At 41.1% G+C, this 19359-nt stretch overlaps 1 protein-coding gene across 1 annotated transcript in view; it reads left to right on the top strand.

The window, feature by feature from the left end:
- Positions 1 to 17898, top strand: part of ILDR1 (immunoglobulin like domain containing receptor 1) — a 40430-nt gene extending 22532 nt beyond the window's left edge. Inside the window, exons 4-8 of the mRNA XM_075197342.1 lie at positions 10976 to 11095; positions 11646 to 11792; positions 13070 to 13201; positions 14594 to 15384; positions 16637 to 17898. Coding sequence (XP_075053443.1) covers positions 10976 to 11095; positions 11646 to 11792; positions 13070 to 13201; positions 14594 to 15384; positions 16637 to 16678 — 1232 coding nt within the window. The 3' untranslated portion in view covers positions 16679 to 17898. The remainder of the gene's footprint in view (positions 1 to 10975; positions 11096 to 11645; positions 11793 to 13069; positions 13202 to 14593; positions 15385 to 16636) is intronic.
- Positions 17899 to 19359: the final 1461 nt, after the last annotated feature.

Raw genomic sequence — 19359 nt, 5'->3', positions numbered from 1 at the left:
TGTAAAATATTCAGGCTGACCATTGTGGATAGTTAATGAGTCCGTCTGTATTGGACAAGAGGGCTGACGGCTGTTCTTCCCACTCACAGACCTGTGTGTAAGTACTTTTATAAATGGAGAGCTAGTATCCCAGCTGGTATAAGTATATGCACTTGGAACAGCTCTTATAAGAGCTAATTGAGGCAATAAGCACAATTACTATTAGGTACAGTTTGTTACTGTGACAACGGCTGGGACCAATAAACTAACGCTGACACTTAAATCCATCCCCCGGCTGCTCTACGCTGAACTGTTCCGGAGTCCGCGCTCTGCCAGCTGCCAGTCATGATCCACACTGAGTGCTCGGACAGGATTCCATCCATGCTACCAGCTGCATACTTCCCAAGTAACATGACTGGTTTCAGTGAAGGAGCCTGGTGGTGGCAGCAATTTATACTACCCTATAGCTGGGGGCACAACCATGGTGTTCAATAGATGCTCACAGTGGATCAGTAGCCGGCCAGGCCAAGCTGCGCCAGTAGGAGAAGTCAGCGACAGCTAGTTGTTAAAAAACAACAAAACATCAAAAAAAGTATGGTGGTATAGTCCATCCTGTCACAAATCTATGTAGTAAAAATTGCATTATTATGTATAAATATATACAAGGTCAATACAAAGATTTGTTGAATTAAATTTTTGTTCAAAGAACCATAGAGAGGGCAAGTGGACATCGGTTACGAATGGAAGAAAGATGGTTCCCCGCCTGTTTGGGAAGGGTTCTTTACTGTAAGTGTGGTAAAGATCTTTAATTCTTTACCACCTGAAGTGAAAATGACAGTCACATATAAAATGTAAAAAAATTGGTTTCAGGAAGGAGGATTTGGCAACTTTAATGCTGGCGGTCTGTTTTGCTTTCCACTGGAATAACACAATTAGAATTTATGAAAGGTTGAACATGATGGTTGTGTGTCTCTTTTTGCAACATTGATAACCATGTAACGTTTAAAATACCTGTATTGCTTAGATATCAGCATATGATGTAGTGTAGTGTTAATTTGTCTTCAGAAGCCAGTCGCACAATCCTGCAGAGCTGTATTCCTGAGCAAATCTCCTCTTTCTTCTCACTGGAAATTGATGAGACGGGTTCAGAAATCCCTGTCACAGCACAATGCATATTGCACTGTGAGATATTAGCAGGCGGATGGAATTTAACAGGATTTCTTTGCTTAGGGTGTCACGGGCTGGTTAACTTCAGCAAAACGTGATCACGTCTCATAAATCAGGATGTGTCATATGTTGGTGAGTTAGTGCCCCGTTCTCGACTACAACTGTACAGCGCAATCCCTGATCAACGTAACTTAGTCCGACCGCGTGCGAGCCACAAATTGTATCTCTACATGAGGGTAAACCATTTAACTTATTGTTACATATTCAAAAGGCTCACACTCATATCAGCTGTACAGTGTACATATGTATATAACATATTTATATATAATAATGTTCTGAGTAGGGTCATCATCATTATTATCACCATTTATAGGTCATTACATGCAGTGTGTATTATTATTATTTTATTTTCTTTTACAAACAGTGGGAATTTGGTCTACGCTAATCCCCATTGGCTTTATGTTCCAAGTTAAAGTGCGAGACGGCATAAACTGCGCACAGGTTCAATTTACAAACAATTGCAGCTTGGTTAACTGTGCCCAATATACATTATGAAAAAATGTGCTTTAAAATGAAATAAAATAACCCTCATTTTTATCCCTGTTACTGCCGGCATCTACATGAAATTTAATTCTGCGTAAATATCATGTATTATGTGTATAAGTAGTGGGTGATTTTGTAGACGTTTCACCACCTAGCTCCCACATTAATGCTTTCAATCCCTAGTAATGCTTTTTTTTATTTCCATATGCTTAGCTTTGTGTATTATTAGTCTTGTAGTGGCAGAATAATTAGCAGTTTTACATATAAAGCCACTTTCCTGTCTCAGATGTCAAAAGGCCCCTTGTATCAATGGCGCAGGTACTTATAACAAATCTTGTATACCACCCTCTAATCCTAGAGTTATTAACACTCTCACGAACAGGTGTGTTTGACCTCGCAGTCTTCCTGTATTAGTGTGACAGGAGCCTCAGATCACTGATCTGTGCTGCTGGGGGACCCTGCTCCTTCCACCATATAACTATCAGTCTGTGGCTTCCTGCTGCCTCCATTCCCCTCCTCACATCATGTCACTGTCCCTGTCACATGCAGCCCTGTCCCCACTAACACATCACTCATCTCCTGATATACTCTGTGCTGCTGGGGACCCTGCTCCTTCCACTATATAACTCTCAGTCTGTGGCTTCCTGCTACCTCCATTCCCCTCCTCACATCATGTCACTGCCCCTATCACATGCAGCCCTGTTCTCACTAACACATCACTTATCTCCTGATATACTCTGTGCTGCTAGGGGGCCCTGCTCCTTCCACTATATAACTCTGTCTGTGGCTTCCTGCTTTACTCCATTGCCCTCCTCACATCATGTCACTGCTCCTTCCACTATACAGTTCTGTCCTCACTACATTTTAACATAAGTGGACAGGACCCTGAGTCCCACAAGTTCAGCACATTCCCTGAAGTACTAGTATTTACTCAAATATACTTGAAATGTGCTGCTGTGAGCACACAAAGCTCTACGGGAAACGCAGCTGCTAAAGGTGAAGACCTGGGACCTGATTCATTAAAGATCTTAACTTGAGAAACTTCTTATTTAAGTCTCCTGGACAAAACCAAGTTACAATGCAAGGGGTGCAAATTAGTGTTCTGTTTTGCACATAAGCTACATAAAAAAGCAGCAAGTGTTTAGCTTATGTGCAAAACAGAACACTAATTTGCACCCCTTGCATTGTAACTTGGTTTTGTCCAGGAGACTTAAATAAGAAGTTTCTTAAGTTAAGGTCCTTAATGAATCAGGCCCCAGGTCTTCACTTTTAGCAGCTGCGTTTCCCGTAGAGCTTTGTGTGCTCACAGGTACTCAGATGCCCCCAGGTCTTAAGCTCAGTGTAGTAAAAGCTCATCTATGATGGCCGTAGCACAGATGGAACCAGAGGCGGTAGCTCAGACTGGAGCGGGTGGTCAGTGGCAGGCCGAGGTCAGGGGTCCGTAGCAGAAAGGCACATCGGTATCCAAGCAGAGGTCAGGGTCACAAGAGAAACAGCGGAGTCCAGTATTCAAGCGAAAGGTAAAGAAAGAAACCGGAAGTGACGTTCTGGCTCTTGCCATGACAGTCAGGACGCCGATGGAGGAGGCGAGCAGGAGATTGCCGTGGCTTGTAACAAGTTGTTCTTTCCACATCCATGTCAAAGCAGGGTGCACACGGACGATGAGGAGATGAAGACGGTCTCTAGACAATTATACCTTTAATAAACCCTAGGACTAAAATAGACAACATACCCCTGACATAGCTCTATAATGGTATTATGTGATGGAGTCTAGTACAGTCCTGGAGCTTGTGAGTGTCTTTTATGTGTGGGACGTACTTCAGTTTGTTTAGCGTATCTTGCTCTGTCTACGTGGGGAAATGCGCTAGTTTTTTATTCTTTAAAAAAAAAAAAAAAAAGTTACTCCCATTTTGCAACCAACTAAACTTTTTAAATAAACAGCAATAGCCAGCTGAAGTCTGTAAGAGGGTCTTGTTTAGTTGTGAATCTCCTGCTCTTGTAGAACCACAAAGACTGTCAGGGCATGCTAGGACTTGTAGTTCTGCAATAGCTGGAGAGGTTGCCTACGTCTGCCCTGTGGCCTGCAACTGCTGAAGCACACATTTGTGACCAGGATTGGGCTTTAAGAATTACATTTTAAATGTTTGGGACATAGTAATAGTAAATAGACACTACCAATCAGAGCATCATAGTAATATATAAAATCAACACAAAGTAGTAATTCTGCAATGACAATAATCATACTGGGAGTTATGAATGTGACGTTAGTCCAGTCTCCCCGGACCCAGCATTTAACAGGAAGAATTCTGAATGTAAATCTTCCCCTGAGCTTTTCCCAATCCAGCACACTGGTAATAACATAACCTGACCTTTTCAGGTATCACGCACAGTCCTCTCACAGAGCCCCCGTTATCCCAGAATCCTTCTGACCTTTTCACTGTGATCATAATTAGCAAAAAGCGCTTCAGATCTCCTGCTGCAGAACCTCTTGGCTGAGGAAGCTGTCAGTCGGGCTGTTCCGTGAAAGGTTATGCAGAATGAAGTAAATAGAAATTTTAAAAAAAACATTACAATATATATTAGCCATAGAGGAGCAATAGAATTATAGCAGCGTTAATATCTGTGTGCCACCCTGTGGACAAATATAGAACTGCAGCCCCTGTAACATCCAAGCGATTAAACTTGAGGACCTGTTTAGTTTTTTTTATGAGTGCACCATTTAAAAATGACCCTTTAAAGTTACAAGGGGGATTTAAACTTGGGTGAATAATTGACTGCAGCTACGGTGAATAGCTGTACAAGTTGCTTTATATAATGTTGCTAAAAGTAATATTGAGCAATGAATATGTAGAGGTTTCAGGACATTATTCAGAGATATCGGACATAAAGTTGATCGTGAGGGAAGATATTTTGCCATGCACAGCAGTCTTCCTGTCAGTAATCCCGTTGAAGGATATTGCAGCGAGGCCCTTCCAGCTAGAAAATAGCTTATAACACATTAGTAATCGATGGATTCAGCATTCTGCATACTAGGGCAGTGATGCATTTGTGTTAAATGATCCCACTGGGCTAAGATATGTACATACCTATCAACTTGAGGTATGTGGTGAAAGAGGACAGCACGGTGGCTCAGTGGTTAGCACTTCTGCCTCACAGCACTGGGGTCATGAGTTCGATTCCCGACCATGGCCTAATCTGTGTGGAGTTTGTAGGTTTTCTCCATGTTTCCTCCTGGTGCTCCAGTTTCCTCCCACACTCCAGAAACATACTAGTAGGTTAATTGGCTGCTGTTAAATTGACCTTAGTTTGTGTGTTAGGGAATTTAGACTGTAAGCCCCAATGGGACAGGGACTGATGTGAGCGAGTTCTCTGTACAGCGCTGAGGAATTAGTGCCGCTATATAAATAAATGATGATGATAAGAGGACGTGGCGTTGTCTCAATGGCCGTGTGCCAGTAGAATTGCCTAACACTTCTGAAGTCCTGAGCTAACGCTTACCCCCTACCCTACAATTCAAACCCCAAGCATTGCCATGAGCTCCAGTGACAAGTGTCCGTGACCTACCTCCCAACTTTCGGAGTGGTGGGATAAAGCTGCCCGTTGTTGGGACAGAGCGCTCAGATTGCGTCTGTCCTGCCTAAAAGGATAGTTAAATGTTAGCGCCTGGAACAATAATAAAAGCTGCTGCCCCCAAACCCTCAATTTTTACCAGATTAACCTAAAATATTCCTAATTCTGGGCCTTCCTTCAGCTTTGCACCCTGGGCAGTTGCCCCTCTCGCACAGCCCCAGTTATGACCCTGGTTTGGAGGTATGTGTATATAAGATACGTACATTTCCTGATATAGGAATGAGTTTTGCAGGGTAATGTTGCAACAAATTCTGCTCTGTGATAGAATCAGCAAAGGAACGGCGTGGTCTACCAGTATGTATGAACATCTCTCAAATTCAGATTTGTAAATGTTATGTGCAGCTCTCTTATTCAAACCAAATTGTATTACTGATTTTCTTGTTTAATACTGCCATAGAGCCAAACTAAGCACAAAGGTCAGCCCAGCTTGTGGCTCTCCGTGTGTTGTGAAACTACAAGTCCCAGCAGCTATCAGTTGGCCAAGCATGAGTATGTTGCTTAAATATTTTAACACAATAAAATTTCAGTTTGGTTTCCTGTGCCCTCTACTGGTCAGAAAGTAATATTGCAATCTGAACCCTGTGCTATAGGAGTCATTGTTAATGCTATAAAAATAATGGCATTCAAATCAACACTTATTTTCTAGCAATTCATTCTTTTGTTACTGATTGTTCAGGGGTTATTTTGTAAATATGATCAGTCCAGAAATAAAATGTTTACAGACCTGCAAATGACCATAATGTGGCATTTAAATATTGTTAATAAGTGTCCGTTAAAAAAACCAAACAAAACTACATAATTTCTGTCAATAAACATCTATAGTAAGAACCAAACCATTATAAACTGGGTTTTGTGAATTTTGTGTTGTTGCATTTAAAAATAAGTGGGGAAAATTAGTGCGGTCTAGTTGATTTTTGCACTGTAATAACGTCCAAATTCAGCATCACATGAGTATTGTACTTTTGAGCGATAGTCTTAAGAAAACCTGTATTTTTGGAAAGTAAGTGATTAATTCGTATTGCAGGACTGAATGACTCTTTCCCGGTATCGGGACAAATGTTTTGGCTGCTAGACTGTCTGTTGCTCCTGCCTCACCACATATGAAACCAGGGAAACGGATTGTTTCCTTACATTAAACAATTATTGGTGAGAAATATCTGTAAGTTCACAGATCTATAGATAACAAGCTGGATCTAGGAACTCTGTTTAATAGAGGTATATTCCAGTATGACAAGAGCCTCACATCACCATTCTATGCTGTTAATATTTAGGTGCTCTGATTAATTCCATGTTGGCCTCGCCCCTTCCGTCCTAAGGTTGACACGCAGGAGTTGGTTATTCAGAAATACTCTGTGCTGCTGTTTTTCATTCTAATGCTCAAGATTAGCCATCGGTTGGGCCGGCTCCATCCGTGTCCTCTTATTCTCATCCGTGTCTGCAGTTTTGAGGACTAGTTTGACCCTAGCCAAAACCACCTAAGTCATGCAGAAACAATGTGTGATAATTGACAATGGATGATAGTTGATGAACAGCAATTTACAGGCTAGACAGAAGCAATCAACTATTGATCTTGACAGGGTCACTAACAGTTAGGATGGCACACAATGCAATAGTAGTAGTAAAAAGTGAACAACAAATTATAACCTATTGTAAATCAAAGATTAATAGTGAGCTGTATGCACGAGAAGCCGTAGCAGGATGCCTTATTAATGTGGCATGCTACTTTCCCCAAAGAACTGATAGCCCTGTTTTGTTATAACGATAGACCACCAAAGGCATGCTGGAACTTGTAGTTTACCGAAGCCAGTGGCCTAAGCTCATTTTAACCGCACAACTTCCCTTTTCACTAACACTTGTTTTTTTGTTTTTTTCTAACAAGGACTTGTTTATAGTCCATTAATCACAATCTAAGAAGACTACATTCATTAGCTTTGCCGTTAGTTTAACCCTGTCTGGGGAGAGATAGGCAATTAAGTTGTTGATACCCTTTAAGATAATCTAGGTCAATAAGTAATTTAATAAATTAAAGCCAATATGTCTCTATCTTACACGTTGAAGCCATGGTAACACGGCTGATTAGTAATTAAATTACCAGCTTTAACTAGGTCTCAGCAGTTGCTAAAAGCCTGCTGTTAATAGACAATATTTCATGCCTTACAGATTAGTAGTGGATAATGAATGCTATGTCTGTTGGCCCTTTCAGGCGTTTATCAGTGACGTGTGTTCACCCCGAATTCCGGTTTTATAAATATGTCCGATATTAATACACATATCCAAAGGGATATGCACATTTTTTTAATTCTGGAACGGCGTGTTCCGAAATCCGACTTTTACAAGGACCCGTGTTGGAAAACATTGTGAGATGCACGTGGGAATGTTTACCTGTTTACAGTTAATGCATATTAATAAAATTAAAAAAAATAGAATGTCCAATCCAGTTGCTTAAGGGGAAAATTAATACATTTATTAATACAAAATTAGCTTAAAATTAAATTTCACAGCATAGCCAGCGTGACTGAAATCTCACTTACAGATTCACAGATTGGAGTTTTTATACTATTTAAACGATGGGATCAGTTTACAAATATCCATTAATTATTACAATACAGCAATTCCAAATAGAAGTTCATTATAATATGCAGTAAGTTGTGCCTCTCTGGGCGGATGAAATGGCCTCTTTGTTTTGGTCCGTCAGGCAATGTTGACGACATCTGGCTGTTTGGTCAAGTTAATAACAGGTAAATGTTAATTAGAAATATTATAATTAGTGAAGTCATATTTAGTTTTAAATTAATAAGGATTTAACAACAGATATCAAAGTAACATTTTCCAGGACTCTAAACCTTTTACTTAATACTTATCTAATCATTAAGATATTGAACATAAATTCCAGACGATCTCAGTATGTTAATGAAGGATTGCTTCTCATATGAAATTACATTACACATCTAGGTGTTTACATATGACTATATTTATGCTAAGTATGTATATACCTAGTTTTTACATATATATTAGGTTGTACAAGTAAAACTTAGGACTCAAATTAATATTCAAAGCAGATAGTGACTGAAATATAGGATTCTTAATGTCTTTTATTAATTATTAAGGACAAATATATTAAGCATCCTAGTAAAATACAATGAAAAGACGATGATAGATACAATACTTATCGATTCATTAAAAATCTCACTTTAATAGTATCGTTCCTCTCCCATGTTGCCACTAAAACTGTCATCCATTCTCTGATCATTTCTCTCCTTGATTATTGCAACCTTCTTTTCACTTCCCTTTCCCTTGCCCATCTTGCTCCTCTACAATCTGTACTCAACGCTGCAGCCGGACTTGAGTTTCCTCTCTGGCCGCTTCTCGTCTCCCTCTCCTCTCTACCAAGCCTTACATTGGCTCCATTTTCCTTACACGATCCTCTTCAAACTCATTGCCCTCTCCCAACTCCACATCTCCAACCCCATCTCCATCTGTACTCCCTCCCACCCTCTCCGGTCAGCCAATGATCACTGCCTCACCACCTCTCTGGTGACCACGTCCGACTTCCGTATCCAAGATTTCTATTGTGCTTGGCCCCCTTCTCAGGGTATCTCCCTCATTCTATCTCCTTGCCTACAAAGCTACAAGAACTCCTTATCGTACCATTGCACCGATTAACCACTCTCCTGGCTTCTTTATCTCCCCTCTTTGTCTGCCTGTTCACAAACCCAACGCATTTCTCACCCTCTTTCATCCTCTCCTCGTTGTCCGCTTTAGATTTTAAGCTCCTGCGAGCAGCTCCCACTTCCCTCCTGTCCATCTCCTTTCACTACCTTTGCCTTCTGCACCCCAGCCACCATGTGTGCCCCTTCTCCCTTCTCTCTGCCCTTGGTCTGCGCATCTCCCTGGTCTTCGCACCTCATTCACTGGCTGTGATCCTGCTATATGCACCCACACTCCTGGGCACAGGTTCAGCTTACTCAGATTCATTCCCCCACATCCTTCCGGTTTCTAATTATAGTGGTTTTGGGACATCACCTTGCACCTTATTGCCCTGTATGGCTGCGTGAAAGAGCCCAGCTTCTCCTACTGATCTAGTAATCATAATGTCCACACTTATGAATAATGTGAAGAATTTCAACATGATACATTAAACTCTAATCTTCTTTCCTTCTTTGCACTTTTTTTTATTTTTCTGCCAAGGTTATTTAGATAGTGTTTAAAAGATATTTTAAACCGCCAATGTAAAAACCATGCCATGAATCTATAGGGCAATTGGCAACCCTCCAATGCCAGCCGTAAAATTCAAACCACAAATCCGGATTGGCGTCAGTTGTATATCGCAAACATTTTCATGGCCATTGACCCTCTTTAGTTAAGTTTAGTGATTTGTCGCGTCTCGTTTGTTGGATAGTGTGACCATATGGAAAGTCTGTAGAAGAAGCTCTTAAAAGGCCGCTAAAGCGTGTTGATTTATATAAAACGTATGCTAATTATTGTCACCAACCTGTTCCTTCAGCATTTAAGGGCCAATGTAATAGTTGACGGGTATTTGCCCCGTTAATGATCATCTGCCAACGCAGCGATGACGGATAACTTTTCGGCTCAATTTACTATAGAAGTCAGCGCTTCCGATAGGAGGTTGTCCACAGCGATGACCATCTGGGTTCTGGTTCGGAATCTTTACTGCCATCGCACATGTGCTGTTGCCGTTTGCGGTGAAGAGAGCCTGCTCTCTGCGACGCTCTTCTCATGAATGGCTAACGCCATCTTCAGATATAAAAGTGAAGCTTTTCGAAGCTTGATAAAATTGCCCATTGTGTATTATGGGAACTGCGGTTTAATGCAGCAATTTGCCTTATGCAGGAGATATCGCAGATATTTCCTCTGTTATGCTTTTATTAAATTAACATTTTATTTAACCGTGTGGAAAAAGCAGTTTTCGCATGGTTTAGGGCTTCCTAAAAAGGTTTCGCACCTTTACTTTCCCGTTGTTGTTATCCTAGATTTGTAAGGTGCCACAGTGCTCCGCAGCGCCGTACAGTAGGGAACACAGGACATATATAAAACAGGAACATACAAGGTAGACAAAATAAAAGCAGACTTGAAAATTAATGGTATGGAGGACCCTACTCATTAGAGAGCTTACATTCTAAGTGGAAGAGGGCACATCTGAAACAAGAGGAGCGAGTGTGGCTCAGAGTGGAGTTTGGGACAGTTGTGAAGGTACATAAATGTGATTAGTGTTATCAGGGATAAGGTCACCTCTAAAAAAGAGATGGGCTTTCAACGAGCGTCTAAATATTTGAAGGCTGTGGGAAAGTCTGATTGTGCGTGGTAGGGAATTCCATAAGTGGGGAGCAGCACGGGAGAAGTCTTGTAGACGGGAGTGAGAGGTGGTTATCAGAGACGAGACAAGGCGCAGGTCAGAGGTAGATCTAAGAGGGTGGAAGGGAGAGTATTTTGATATGAGATTTGAGATTTATGCAGGGGTGTTGAAGACATTCCTATGACTGTAGCTGTGACGTCTGGATATTTTCAGATGTGGATGTTCGACTCTTCGCCAGAATATAAACCTGCTTCTTGCACTAATAAAGACTTCATAATGAGATGAATAAATGGACCATCGCTGTCCTGTGGTCTGACCCCCGTTCCTCTTTTGTATCTTCAGAAGCCGACTTGGTCATTAGTGAAGTCATGTGGTGGGATCACGGCGTCTATTACTGCACATTGGAAGCCCAGGGGGACACGTCTGGGGACCCTGATAAGGAAGTCAAGTTGATTGTGCTGCGTAAGTAAAATACTCAATGTCTTTCCCTAGCTTGTTACTGCCGGGACCTTTAATTAACCTTAACGAGCCATCTTAAAAATTATTCCCCATTTGATCTCCTGGCATAAAAGATGCTTTGCGCTGTAGTTTAACTGTATCGTCATACTCAGCAGTTAAAGTGATTGTACCATCCCTAAAAAATACAGCCGGCATTCTGGGTCGAAGAGGGTGGCATGTAATTACATAGGAGACACATTTTCAGTCTTTCCAGTGAGTCACAGCCAATCCTTTTTAATTCAGCGATTAGTTGTTTAGTGCAGGGAGTGGTCCAACCTCTTTTCGAACCAGCTAAACGAAAATGTTGATCTTCAGGAAGAGCAAACAAAGTACAATTAAAGGGTAACTACATTCACAATTGAAACTGTAGCTTTTGGTTGGAATTAATTAAATTATGCAGAATTCTACCTACCTGGGGTTCAGCATTCCCCCCGATTCCACGGCCCAGTTTGGCTGTATACAGGTGATGAGGGGTCTGTGGCCCCTGGGTTTAATCGATGTCTTTGTTCCACAGATTGGCTTACGGTGTTACTCATCATTCTGGGGGCATTGCTGCTGTTGCTCCTCATTGGGGTATGTTGCTGCCAGTGCTGCCCGCAATGCTGCTGCTGCTATGCCCGCTGTCCTTGTTGCCCCACCAAATGTTGCTGCCCGGAGGAAGGTAAGAGTGTGCCACCCGGGCCCCTGTTTAACCCCCTGTGTGCTGGGGCGCTTCAATCCCTCTCCGAAGCTGATCCGATTTGCAAAATTTGTGGATGAGGTCATTTGGCAGCTACAGTCCAGTTAGAGGAGGGGATGGGGAGGGGGGGGGGGGTGATCATTATAAATATATAAAAGCTGTAGATTTACAGGACACAAATACAATTTAAAAAATTCCCTTCTTTTATTTTGAGGGTGGTTTGTACTTAATGGAAAGATGTCTTCATATAATATCTCCGTAAGAGACAATATATTTTTAGGCTGTTTAGTGGGCAGGTGGGCACCCCTTGAATCCATAAAGTCGCAGGATCTGTCCTGGTGTGAGTAAGTGTGATTTGAATGCAGGATTTTGGAGTCTGCATCACCAACACAGTGCGACCTCTAGTGGTGGCAATACAGTAATTCTGCTTATTCACTGGAAATCTATATTCATCATCATCATCATCATCACCATTTATTTATATAGCGCCACTAATTCCGCAGCGCTGTACAGAGAACTCACATCAGTCCCTGCCCCATTGGAGCTTACAGTCTAAATTTACTAACATACACGCACACACACACACAGACAGACAGACACACAGACTAGGGTTAATTTGTTAGCAGCCAATTAACCTACCAGTATGTTTTTGGAGTGTGGGAGGAAACCGGAGCACCCGGAGGAAACCCACACAAACACAGGGAGAATTTACAAACTCCACACAGATAAGGCCATGGTCGGGAATTGAACTCATGACCCCAGTGCTGTAAGGCAGAAGTGCTAACCACTGAGCCACCGTGCTGCAGATTTAATTCCAGTGTGCACTTTTTTTTTTATCAGATTTGGCAAATGATATCACATTCATCATCTAATACTTTTCTGCTGTGTGGATCAGGGGGAACATATACTAAAGAACCTATGTGCGCAATTATTTATTTTAACGATTAATGATTGCATGCTATTAGTGCCATTTGCAGTGGTGTTCACTAGGTGTATTACTGAGGTTGTTATAAATTAAAGAAGCAAATGTACCTTAAGCTTAAACAAAGTACCATCAAATTTAAATGTACCTATAATAGAGCAATAGAATCTCAGTCTGCCATCTTTGTTCTGACATTTATGCATGTTGTAGGTGGATACATAGGCGTGTGCTAAGCAGGCGTGCTCTCATGCATATAGTTAAACATGTTATTCTGCATTGCATTGTTGACCAATCATATGCCTCCCTACAACTTTGATGTGTCACATTAATCTTGCAGCGATTGCCCGCCATCGATACATGAAACAGGCACAAGGTCTTGTTCCCTGGATGATGGAGAAACCTTTCTATGCTGGAGCCGACCGAAATTCTCAGCACTCTTCTTATCAGCTCAACCCCTTACTTCAGAGAGGTGGGAACCTAATCTGCTTACTTTATACTTAAGAGATACATATGGTACATTCCACTACTGTGTTGTTCATGTCATTTTATAGGATTCTGCAGTACCTGTCACATTTGCACATTCACTATATTTTAACAGAATATGCACTGGTCCAGCAGTAATGTGAATAGTATATTGTCCAAGTAACCATAGTTTTCACTGGACTTATATTACTATTAGTACAAATAGCGTTCAATTTCAGCACTCCGCCGATTTTGTGACCACACACATAAATAGGAAAGAAAAAAAAGTCCACTTTAGTACAATCTCCTTTAATCAAAGAAAGAGTGTTTTTTTTTCTCCTAAAGTACAGCTTGTTTTAGTCTTTTATATATGGCTTAAATAATTGTGAGACTGAGGGGACACATTGCATGTATCACATGTCACAATTTTATGTGTGAAGTTTTTTTCTTACATTGCTTGGAGCGCTCCAGGAAATGCGTTTCTCCACTAAAAGATGTCGAAGACAGAGTCTCGTCCTATACTTTTAATGGGACCTGTTTGATGGCTAACTGCTTTTTCAGGCATAATAGCACTAAAACACACTTAAAAACCCTAAGTAAATTGACACACCCACATACTACCGCCAAGAATGCAAAATTTATTATAGGCGGGAGTCCCAGAGACTCCATTTCACTGGCCAGCCAATCACAAGAGGCCAATGTGGTAACACACCTGCGATTGTCTACAAATGATTTCCAGTATATATAACGGAGTACCGGATTACACAGTACAGAGCACTATAAGGCCACTGGCGTTTCACGCAAAAAGTGTAACAAAACACATGTAAAAGCCCTAAAAGACATTATCATCCAAATTCCACTCAGTTGACTTTAACTGTGTTGCAGCTGTAAACAGAACCTGATCATCTATTAAGAACATAGTCTCCTGTCTTGGGCCCTGTAGACACAAGAGGCCCAGACTACTTTAACCTGTTTTTATTTGTTGTTTTTTTTTTACAAATTGGGAGGGAGAAGGGGGCCCACACCAGTATCTTACCTAGGGCCCCACCTGATTTTGATCAAGCTCTGGGTGTTAGACCGTACAAAACACCCGCTTAACCCATTTACAAATATGACTGGATTCCTCTAATATCTAATTTTTTAAATAACCTTTGTTATGTTTTTGAGTTTATTTCTTCTTGAAGGCTGTTCGTCTACAAATGTTTTGCAGAAGTCCATTCATTTTACATTCCATAGATTGTAAGCTTGCTAGCAGGGCCTGCTCAACTCTTTGTCTGTTTTACCCAGTTTGTTTATTAGTTTTCTGTGTCTGTTCCCAAGTGTAAAGCGCTAGGGAATATGTTGGCGCTATATAAATAAATGATGATGATGATGATTATCTCTTCCTTTTGTTTTGTAGACTTTTCAATGCAGAAGAGCCTTCCGATGGAAAGGCAGCCCAGCTATCCACCACCAAACAGAGTGCTTGATTTGCTGGAGGCTGAGATTAAAAACCTAAACACAGCACAACCGTTAACACAGGGCGCTCATCACAGCGGAGCCAGCCATCACCCCAGCATGTTGTCGTCACTGGGCGAGGGTGGGGTACGACAGGTGGAACGTAGAGTGATCCAGCTTCCTCCCATTGTAGAGCATATTGTCAACTCCCAGAGGGCCAGCAACTCCTCCCAACAGCGAAGACAGAACTCGTGGGATCCACTGGAGAGTGATAGAGACAGGAGGAGGAACAGATCGCTAGAAGACTCGTACTCAAATGACAGTGACTGGAGAGACAGGCCAAGAGGCGACCGGTCTCGTGGATACAGGAGAGATCCGCCAAGTGACGGTCGTTCCAGAAGAGATCTCTCTCCACCCCGCAGATATGAACGAGGCAGCCCTAGAGATGATTTCGCTTACGATGATCATCGCAATCGTGTGAACTACAGTTCTGAGAGAAGGAGGTCACCTGAGAGAGACCAAAGGTCAAGAAGAAGAGGAAGTCCTGATCGCTACTCGCGGAGGAGGAGTCATTCTCCACCATATGAACGCAACTCTTGGAGTTCAGACGAGGACAGCCAACACACCAGGGGCAGAAGGGAGCGGCGCCCACGGTCTTATGAGTGGCCAGAGGATCGACCTCCCAGCTACAAGTCTATTGACCTCACTGTAGGAAAGGGCAGAAACCGGCAAGCGGACAGTGGGAGACCATCGGTGAGTTTACAGGAAAACTGTGATATACAGTTGTTTTGATGACTTATGGAAGTATTACATCTTAGTGATTGTCTCAGTCTTGATTCAGTGATGCAGGTCAAGTGTCCACCTTCAGATGGCTTCAATTTACAGGCTTGACAAGTTCATCAGCAGGTTTTACTAAATACATTGCTGGAGTGGTTTTTCTAGTTTCTTCCTGTGATTTCAGGTCATCAAAAGTATACAGCTCTATTTGAATCTATAGTATGTATAAATGCTTTTACTGTATAAATTCACCTGAAGTTGCATAACCCCTTTAAGAACTGAAGATGCTCAGGAAGTACGGGATCACAATAAATCCAGATTCGGAGCTGTCCTGAGTTTCTGTGAATAAGGACAATAGTTGGTAGACGTCTAGAGAGGTTGGCGCCCTTATGACAAGTGGGCGTTTATCGTAATCCGCTAAAGATTGCACCAGTTCTTGGGTAAACTGGAATACACATTTTTAGATGAATCTTACAACATAGGATTTAAAGATCAATACCCCTGCCCTCCCCATCAATATTTATTATAATCCTGTGTATTATGGAGCTACAGGTGGAGTATAATTTAGAACACATTGTCGGGTGCAACGAAATGCAAATGTCACAGCTACAACCCATCTATTTCTATGGAAAATATTTCATTAATCTCTCTAATTTGTGCTAACTAACAAGTACTGAAAGTTACATCAGTCACTAAAGACCGATATATATCTGTACGTGTTATACTTGACCAAGTTGAAGTGTTTATACATCATTAAATATGCCTAGAAGGTACATTATCACCCTCCTTGTCTCAGTAAAAGCCGGTGGGATCTTGTTCCTTTGTTCTGTTGATCCATTATGCCATCTTGCCCTCTGTACTTTCTGCTTTATTGCGCTAATTTGGGCAGTTACAGCCGGAGCTCCCAACGCAGTAACTATTACTAAGCAATCGGCTAAAGCTAACTCACAAATCTGGTCCGCATAGTTGAGACCGTATTTAATCAGGAACGACAACAGCACAGCGGAACGGGACCCCAAGGCAGTGGGACCCCTACAATCTAGGTGCTTCTAGAAATTATTTTTCCAAGTGTTTAATTAACCTTCAAGAAATGTCTTCTTACTTGTATGCGTATTATACAAATGATCTACTTGTGATTTTTTTTTTATCTTCTGTCTTGCTTAATAACAGAAACGTTCATTATTTTGTATGTATGAAGATTCATCGAAACCTAATTCTTGTTCTGCAGGACCGGGCCAGTTCCAGAAGCGGAAGAAGCATAGTCATTTAGCAGCGGAATCTATGTTCTTAAAAAAATAAATAAAATGGAAAACTGGGTAAACACTATTTAACTATGATTAGATTCTGCACGATGAAGGAGTTTGTCAGTGGAACACCGGGAAACCAGACCTACAAGGAAAGGACAAGTGCAGCATCAAACAGCGCCACCACCGAGCCAGCGTTATAAGTGAACGGGTCTAGTTCAGAGAATTAGTTGAGTCACTCAAGAGTAAGTATAATTAGAGGACTCTTAAAAAGTTGCTTCTCATTCCAGACGGAAAAAAATCCCAAATTATTATGCAGTTGTACTTATTGCTAGAACCAGGACATTTATTATAAATGGGACCCTTTCAAGCTTGGGGCCACAAGCAAATACTATATTTGCCTTGCCTGGACCGACAAGGATAACATTACTGTTGCTTTAAGTGGACATGGCGCCGTTAATCAAAGGCGGGCCCGTCAAATACACAATTAAATCTTTTTACAGCAGACTGATGATTGAGATGTTCTTAGCTCAGTGACTATGCCACAGTGGAAGTTCAATAGCCGGTGGCTTTTCATGCAAATGAAAGGGAGGAGTCAGGGAGAGCAGCTAGTAATGTAGTAGTGTAAAAAGACAAGATGGTTTGTTATGATGTAGCCATATAGGTGACAATGTAAGTACTATAACTTTATTTTTTTTTTTAAATATCATCACCTAAACAGTTAAGTGCTTTTTATGGAAAAACTGCAGGGTATACAAACTAGAAGTTATGTCATATGCTCTATAGAACACAGTGATGTCTGGTACTACTAATAGCCAGCAAGACTCTGTTAGTAACATTGCATTTAGCTGCTAAAATTGCACTGAAGCACGGCAACCAATCAGGAATCATTGTCTCGTTTGAGTTAGACAATCAGAGCAAGTACCTGATTGGCTGCTGTGTACATATTGGTCACCTGCATGCAATGATGATAAATGAGTTTTACTGTGTATAAGGTCTTAAATGTACCGAGTTTATATTTTGTTATTATTTATTTCTTGAAAACACTCCTAGCCCTCACAGAAGGAGTTTCTAGACTGACATTTACTTTCTAAACCTTTTTTTTTTTTTTTTTAAATTACATTGGCCATAGTTAAACTTTGTAAATATTGAGTGTAGTGATGCCTTTTATGAACAAGTTTCTTACTTTGTGATGTCAAATTATGTACAGTGTAAATGATGTAAATAAATCAGGTGACTTTACAGATGGCAGTTTTTTGTTTGATTTGTTTTTGTTTTAGTTTTTATATAAAAGCATCATGAAATTGAGTTCTTCTGTTTTATTTTTGCTTTGGGACCGTGTATAGGCAAATGTACAGATTATACATTTAAATTACGCAAAGAATATTGGAATTACAATTATAATAAATCTGGTGCATTGATAATATTTATACTCCACTTATTTTGCTGAAATTTTCTGCACTTAAAACTCAATTAGTGTTATATATGTACATGTGTAGTCAGCTGTTCTCTCAGGAAGCCAAAGTTGACTGCTTGGCTTAGAAGAGAACTTTAGAGTTTAACTAACTGATGTCCTTCCTAATAATGACTTTACACCACTCACCCCAACACTTCATCAGCATAAATATCAAGACTGGAGTTTTCTATCCAGTGCACTTTTGGAAATTTTTTCTAGTGATAAAAGCAAATATTAGTTATATGGAAGTGATAATTCGCATGATTGTGCGGAGAAAGAGCAGAAAGGCTCTGGGTCACGGTGGATTCCGTCCTTGAGCCATATGTTGTCACCCTTCAATATGATGAGGGCGTTGATCATTATACCAGAGTGGAGGATCAATGGCCGTACCTCCCAGGAGTCTGTGGGCAGTGTTCCAGATCTCGACTATTTGGCTGATATTTGGGGTGGTCCTTTTAGGGTTTTTTTTTTTATTGCCTTACAGAAGAATCCAGTGGATCAGTGGGGATTCTGCAGTGGATTCAGTGGGGATTCTGCAAAGTGTATTGAATGTAATTCTAGCTCTGTTTTCACCCTGTACTATTTCTCTCTGGACGAGAAGGTCTTGTAGCTGCCTCCCATGTCCGTCTGGGATCGCTGAACATACTTAGTAAAAATATATGCTTAGATATGTCAAATTTCTGTATGTGTAGCCAATTGATTCTGTCCTCCTGGGTGCGTGTGAACGAGGAGACCTTCTGACATTTTTTTATCTTCCTCTTATTAAATTTCTCGATTTCCACTACCCTATTCATAAAAGTGCCTCTAAATCGGGTTTTAAAAGCATCCCACAAATTGCCCAGATTAAGCATATATGTGTGGTCATCAAAGTGTCCCTCCCTCATGTTAACTAGTTTAGATCCCTTCCCCCCGATGTGAATGAGTTCTCTGTACAGCGCTGCGGAATCAGTGGCGATATATAAATAAATGGTGATGATGAAAGTGAGTAAAAAGGGATTAAGCTTTGAAAATCTGATTCCTTTGTTGACGGCAAGGTCAACTGTCTGTGTAAATTGGTGAATGGTCTAAAATGACTCTGTGTATATCACGTTGGAGACCAAGGGGGCCAGTCTACGAGAGGTAAAGGTCATGTCAGTTCATGAAGAGTTGTTATAGGTAATAGAATGACATGAGAATTGTTTAGTGTCAGGAAGTCCGAGTCTCCAAATAGCGACTAATTCCATTTCGATAGTCTGGCGAATGCCGAAGATC

This window comes from Mixophyes fleayi, chromosome 2, assembly GCF_038048845.1.
Source record: "Mixophyes fleayi isolate aMixFle1 chromosome 2, aMixFle1.hap1, whole genome shotgun sequence".
In the NCBI taxonomy this organism is placed as follows: Eukaryota; Metazoa; Chordata; class Amphibia; order Anura; family Limnodynastidae; genus Mixophyes; species Mixophyes fleayi.
This window is presented reverse-complemented; position numbering and strand designations above follow the sequence as displayed.